The sequence below is a fragment of the Pinus tabuliformis genome, chromosome 3_2, assembly GCF_031772625.1.
Source record: "Pinus tabuliformis cultivar Carrire ecotype Pingquan chromosome 3_2, CPIR1, whole genome shotgun sequence".
Taxonomy (NCBI): Eukaryota; Viridiplantae; Streptophyta; class Pinopsida; order Pinales; family Pinaceae; genus Pinus; species Pinus tabuliformis.
In genome coordinates this window covers 444,709,077-444,716,041 of record NC_142302.1, presented here as the reverse complement: position 1 = coordinate 444,716,041, position 6,965 = coordinate 444,709,077, and the positions used below count along the sequence as shown (strand labels likewise).

General features: G+C 36.7%; 1 protein-coding gene across 1 annotated transcript; it reads left to right on the top strand.

The window, feature by feature from the left end:
* The first annotated feature begins 2,145 nt into the window (after positions 1 to 2,145).
* On the top strand, positions 2,146 to 4,251 carry LOC149181215 (uncharacterized). The gene has a single exon (XM_089418289.1). The coding sequence runs from the start codon at positions 2,184 to 2,186 to the stop codon at positions 3,165 to 3,167; it is 984 nt and encodes a 327-aa protein (XP_089274415.1). The 5' UTR covers positions 2,146 to 2,183; the 3' UTR covers positions 3,168 to 4,251.
* The last annotated feature ends 2,714 nt before the right edge of the window (positions 4,252 to 6,965 follow it).

The following is a 6,965-nucleotide window of genomic DNA, read 5'->3' as shown; positions in this document are numbered from 1 at the left end:
GGTACTCAGTTAGCTCATAGTTCATCTTATCATCCTCAATATGATGGGCAAACTAAGATAGTAAACAAATGTTTGGAAGGATATCTTCGTTGCTTTGTATCTGATAAACAAAGGTCAAATGGTTGCCTCTGGCTGAATGGTGGTATAACACTTCCTTCCATACAACAACAAAAATGACCCCATTTATGGCACTTTATGGATATCAGCCACCATCCATCACATCATATTTAAGAGAAAATTCTAAGGTTCAAGCAGTGCAACATCACATTGAGCATCAACAACAAGTCCTCCAACTCTTAAAGGATAACCTCGTGTTGGTGCAAAATAGAATGAAACAACAGGCAGATCAACATCGCAGCGAAAGAAGTTTTGATGTAGATGATTGGGTATTCCTACGGTTACAACCATATAAACAAATGTCCCTCAAGCAAGCTAAGAAGGGTAATAAATTATCACCAAAGTATTATGGTCCGTATAAGGTGTTGCAAAAGATTGGTACTATGGCATACAAATTGGAGCTTCCTGCAGCTTCTTGAGTGCACCCAGTTTTCCATGTTTCATGTTTAAAGAAGCTTATAGGCGACAAGTTCCCAGTTCAAAAAATATTGCCAGAACTTGACGAGGAAGGAAAAATTATATTGGAACCAGAAGCAGTCACAGAAACAAGAACTCGATAGCTATGAAATCGATCAATTTCGGAGTATCTCATCAAGTTGAAGAACTTATCCGCTGAAGATTCCACATGGGAGGATGAGAATTTTATACAAAAGCATCCAGAACTACTCAAGCATTGAGGACAACACTTTTTTGAAGGAGAGGGGCATGTTAGGTCCCTATAATACTAGTGATTACCCCATTACTATTGTAGTTGTATCCCTTATTAATATTGTTGTGCCCCTGTTGTCCCCATATTGTTATTACAGTGCCACATAGAATCCCTTTATTGTTATTTTTGTGCCTTTATATTATTATTGTTAGGTCAGCTGGGCTATATTGTGACTCCTTAGACTCCTATAAATAGAAAGGAGGTTTTGTCATTTGAATCATCAAGGAATCATTCATTTGTCTAATGTAAAGGAGGTTACCCCCTCGAAGAGGCTGAATTCTAGGCATTGATCTATCTTTTCTATCTTTTTGTGAGTTGGTTTCATAACAACACGTTGGGCCCTTCATACAACAACTGGTTAATAAAGGAAAGCAAGGACATGAATGTGGACACGTGGGAGACCGTAGCTCAAGATTTAAGGTAGAGCAGTTGCGAAGGAGTAATCATTTCTGAGTTCGAGGAGGAACGTCTCAGAACGATCATGTGGGATCACCACCCAAATCAAGAGGCAATGAATATCAATTCATTTGCAAGGTGTGCAATGAATTCGCAGAGCATTAAAAATGAGGGACATCTCGCGCTTGTCATTTTGAAGCTAAATTTGGCTATAAGAGCTAGGATGTGGAGAGCTCATACTATGTGGTTTTCCATTCAATCTCGTCGTGCTAAAGAAATGGCCTCCCCATCAGGAAATTGGGTCGAAGGCCCTATGAGGATATATACCGAGGGTTTAAGCATGAAGTCGAGGATATGATATCTCAAATTAGAGGGAAAATCATTTCTGAGGCACAATCTCATTTCACATTGGTCTCGAGCCATTTGGAGGGCCTAGAGAAGGATGTTGAGAATGTGCAGGTGGTTGTGGAAGTAAGATTAATGAAAATGGAGAACCTAGGCATGAAAGTGGAGAATTCAGAGGATAAGGTGGAGAATGTGATTGTTTCGGTGCTGAAAGAAGTATTCGGCCTCGGTGATAGTGGTGACCATGACTTGGCACTTGGTGAGAGAGGACTCTCCCTCAAGAACTTGCTGAATGGTTGGAGACACAATAGGAGAATGAGTAGCTAGAAGCAACGGAAGCAGGCTAGCAAGAGGAAGCAGACATGGAAGACATGGAAAGAACTAGACAACATAAAGCAGAAGGATCTGGGGTTATTGTCTTTTGTCTATGATGATGGATGAAGTGTTTATCCAAACGTTTCATCTCTACATCACACAATTCTCTCCATAAATTGTGTCTGCACTATATATAATTGTGTTGAGAGGCTTTTTGGGAAAAACTGCGATGGCGAGGGTTTCTGCGAGGGCCTATGCGATCGAGCTCCGCGATGGTGCTGGCTCGAGCAATAACGGAGAGATGGCCCGCATGAAGCAGACAGCCTGGAAGTCGACTGGTGAGAAGGCACCGTGGAAGCAGCTTGCAACGAAGGTTGCGCCGAAGTCTGTCCCAGCGACGGGAGGAGTAAAGAAGCCTCACAGATTCAGGTTCAGCACCGTTGCCCTCCGTGAGATCCGAAAGTACCAGAAGAACACTGAGCTATTCCCCTTCCAGTGCCTGGTGAGGGTGATTGCCCAGGATCTCAAGACCAATCTGAGGGTTCAAACTGTTGTCGTCTTTCTGCAATCGGAGGAGAGGAGCTTCCGAGGGCTAGATCGAAGCTTTCTCGCAGCAGGGCGATTAGATCTTGGGCCTCGGGCAATGCTAAAGCCTAGATCTGGAAACAAATCTATCTTTTTTGCCGCAGATTCCTCTTGCCATAGATTAGCCGCAGATGGGTTCCTCAAGGCAAGGCAGATCCACAACTATTTTCATGAGATCAAGGTTCTACACAGATCTGATGCAGATCTGGATGGGCCGGATCTGGAAAGTATCGAAGCCACTTCAGTGGAAAGGGAAGACCACAAAACTGGCCCCTGGACGCAGATCGCCAGCTATGATGAGATAACTCCCAAGCGTTTTCAAATTTTCATTAGAACACCCATGGGGAATACAACACTGACCTGGGTTTACGCTACAGACAGTGTAATAGATTTGAAAAACAACATTGCCGATCAGATCGGCTACTCGGCTGACAAGCAACACTTATTAGCAGGGGGCAGATCGCTACAGGACTCCAGATCCATAAAGGATTACAAAGTCAAACCAGGATCTACAATCATTCTCAATATGAGACTAAGAGGAGGTGCAGCAACAAGCAAATCAACAGAAGGAGGAAGCGGATCCAAATCAAATCACAACCCAGATCTACACCAGCAGCACAGAAGTGAAGGAACATCTTACAAGAATATTTTACAAGGAGGGAAAGCTTCTCCAACAATTCCAAAGCAGGTTGGATCATAACCAAGTCCATACATAGTGGAGCAAATGCAGCAAACTCCAGAACTAACAATCGATACAGCAGAAGCAGAAAAGGTATGTAGCAGCTATGAGAAGCTAGCCATCATATGTCGTTTTAACGGATTTTGGCCCAAACCCTTGGATCTGTTTCACTGGATATTCACAAAATGGTCTATGGACTGTGAGATCCACCTCTGTTCCAAAGGGTTTTTTATAGTTAAATTCCAATCATCAGAAGTTAGAGATCTTGTGATTCAGGAAGGACCTTGGTTCTGGGGATCTTCGGGTCTCTTTATAACTCCATGGTTCCCGGAATTTGATGCAAATACTTTCGTTGTATCTAAAATGCCTGTATGGGTACGTCTTCATAATCTCCCTATCCATTTCTGGGACCAAAAAATACTTGCAAGCATAGGGAACGCCATAGGCAGATATATCAAAATGGATACACAAAGAATAGATGAAAGAATTTTTACTTTTGCACGCATATGTGTGGAAGTAGATCTCAGTAAAGGATTACCGAGAAACATTAAACTAAAACACAAAGATCGCAGCTGGATGCAGTCATTAGATTATGAAAATACAGCTTTCAGGTGCAGAAAATGTCGGCAAACTGGACATCTCCAAAATGCATGTCCAGAATACAAAAAGAACAGTCGCAGAAAGAAGAAAACCGGCAATCAACAAAAGGGATGGAAAATTATACATTCAGATTCGGACGAGGAGGAAGAATATGAAGAGGAAGAACCAGTTCCAAATGAAACAGAAACTCAGAAGACTCCTACACAAGAGCCCATGGAATCACAATCCGGAAAGAATTCAAATCCAATGGAAATAAGTGGAACCAAAAGGCAGCATTCATCAGACACCTCTGATTCAGACAAGGAAAACCCCCGACCCGGCGATGAAAATCCACTTCAAATTGTTCCCATAATTCCGTCCCAAGGAGAATGGCGAAAGGTCGAGAAGAAAAAGGGGAGGAAGTCATGATCCCCCCAAATGTCAGCGCCTTTGTTCTCGCTGTGGTCTTTTTCACTTGAAGTTTTGTCTTTATTTTTTTTTATGTGTTTATCACCTTTGACAGACACTGGCCCGAAATTTCCTCATATGAGGAGGCCGTGTATCTGCTTAGTGGTGAATGTTCTCATCCAGTGAGCTCTATGATCAGCAAGTTATAGAGCAAATCGAATGCCTTAGCATATACTTGTAACTTTTTATCCTAGTAATAAAAAGTTCGCTTTTTTCTTTGGAAAAAATTGTGTTGAGAGGCACATTTTACAACACAATATGAGGGTGATATGTGATTTCGTTCGTGTTCAAAATGGAGTTCACACATATCCTTTTAATCCTTGGTATTATTTGGGCACCTGATATTATTAATCCATGGTTTTATTTGGAAATGTAGTATTATTAATCCATGGTATGAATAATCCATGGAGTAACTTTCTATTTTTGGGCATGTCGTATTGATAAGCCATAATATTGAAAATCCATGGCAAATTTTATTTACAACCAAGAATGTTATTTATAACCTTTTTCACTAGAATCCGACAACACAATTTCAACCAAGAATGTGATTCTTTTGTTGGTTAAAATACATTTTTTGAATGCATAAATGGATTCAATGCCCTAAAAAACCCCTAAGGCACTAGAATTCTATAGATTAAACAACTTAAACTCAAGTTTTTAAAAATCTCTCCAGATTTTGATTAAAATTAATGAGAAAATAATGTCATGAAAAAGGGCATTTCAGCTATAAGTTAGACTACGCCTATACAAATTAAGAATCTCCATGCTAAAGTGGCGTAAATCTCTATGGATAAGAATCTTTTTCCATGTTTTTGTGAATGTGTGTGCGTGTGTGTGTGTTAAAATAAAGTTATAATGTAATTTTTTTAATTTTAACAATGTGAAATGTATTGTGAGGTAGATTTGATCTCTCTCAACACATGATAAATCCATAATTAGATGGATCTAAAATGGTTATATTTCAACCAGTGTTAGCTATAAAAAAACACTAAAGACTTCAAGTCAACACACTTCCCTACATATATTTCTTATAAAGCTACACAATCCTCCCCAATAAAAACATTAAATTTCACTTAGTTGAATGCAATCAAGAATTTAAGAAATCCACTTTCATATAAAGATATAGTTGCATTTGAGATCAAGATTAATGGTAAAGATCAAGCTTCTTTGAAATTTTGAGTTAAATTTTACTGAATTTTAAACAACTAATTTAGTATATTTAAAATTTTTAAATAATTTTTGAATAGTTGATTACTTTGTAATATTATTATTAAATTAAGTTAGTTATATAAATTAGTATCAAAGCACTTATCTCATAATACATCTCATTTTGCCAACATTAAAAAAAATATATAAAAATTAACTAAATTAATTTAACTTATTATTATTACTAAATATAAAACGATAAATATATAAGTTAAACATATATACATTTAAAAAAAACATGTAACAAGGTTCTTATACATAAAAGTTCACACTACTTTATCATGGAGATTCTTAATATGAAATATACTTGATTGCAATACTATGGGCCAATACCATGGCTTACTAATACAATATGCCAAAAAAATGACATATGTTCATATGGTATTTATTTTAATTAATAAATTTAATTAAAAGTGCAAAAAAGGCATAACTAGTTTTGAAATTAATCTCAACCTTTGATTGGTGACTACTAGTAAGGATATTCTATAATAACTCTTTGTATTGACTAATTGTAAATATAAACCTAACATTAATATGGTTGTGTTGAGTGAACATATCTTTATTATTTAGAAATCTACATGTTAAAGAATCAAATAAAGAAAATATCTTAATATATATATATATATCAAATTAATTGATATTATTTTTTATTAAAGTTAAATTAGAGAGACTAAAAAAAATAATGTAATTATACACTCACATCTTGTAATCAAAGTAAAACAAATCAATAATTCAAACTAATTTTTATTAATTAACTCTTTGTATTAACTAATTGTAAATACAAACATAACATAATGTTAATATGGTTGTGTTGAGTTAACATATCTTTATTAGATCCTAAAAATTAGTAACTATATATAAATAAAACTTTTTTAATAAAATTAGGAAAGAAATGCTCACAAGATTCTAAAAACTAATAACTAATTATCATAATAGTTATTATTTCTATCCTTAAAATATTTGAAAACGAAAATATTTGAGTGAGGTTTATATAATTCGAGTCATGATTGCTACCACATAACATTTTAGGTGACAAAAAGTCAATAATTTTTAAAATATAGAAAATTTGCAGCCAATAAATCTATGGCCAACTTATTTAATATCTTCATAATGATCCAACTCATATAATCCCTTTAATGGTGTCCCAAACCTATGCTCAAGTAGTCGAAAACTATAGATGTACCATGAGGCACTATTTACATGCCCTCAAAGACCCCTTCACCAATAATAAATTTGGGTTTTCCTTTGCTTCATAGTTTTTGGGTTAGTTTATTTAGTTAGTATGTAGCTGACAGTTAGGTTTCAATGGCCTCTAGTGCCCAATGTCTGTGTGAATATAACTACATTTTTCTTTATTGTTGTTCTTGTGCAAGAAGGTTGCGTTGGGTTTGGAATCCCTACTTGTTGCTCTCCTTCGCATGCATTTTCATGACTGTTTTGTAAAGGTAAGCTTGCGTTGGGTTTGGAATCCCTACCCGCTGGTCTCCTTCACATGCATTTTCATGATTTTTTTGTAAAGGTAAGCTTACAGTTCTCTAGTCTCATCTAAATAGAAGGTGTATAAAT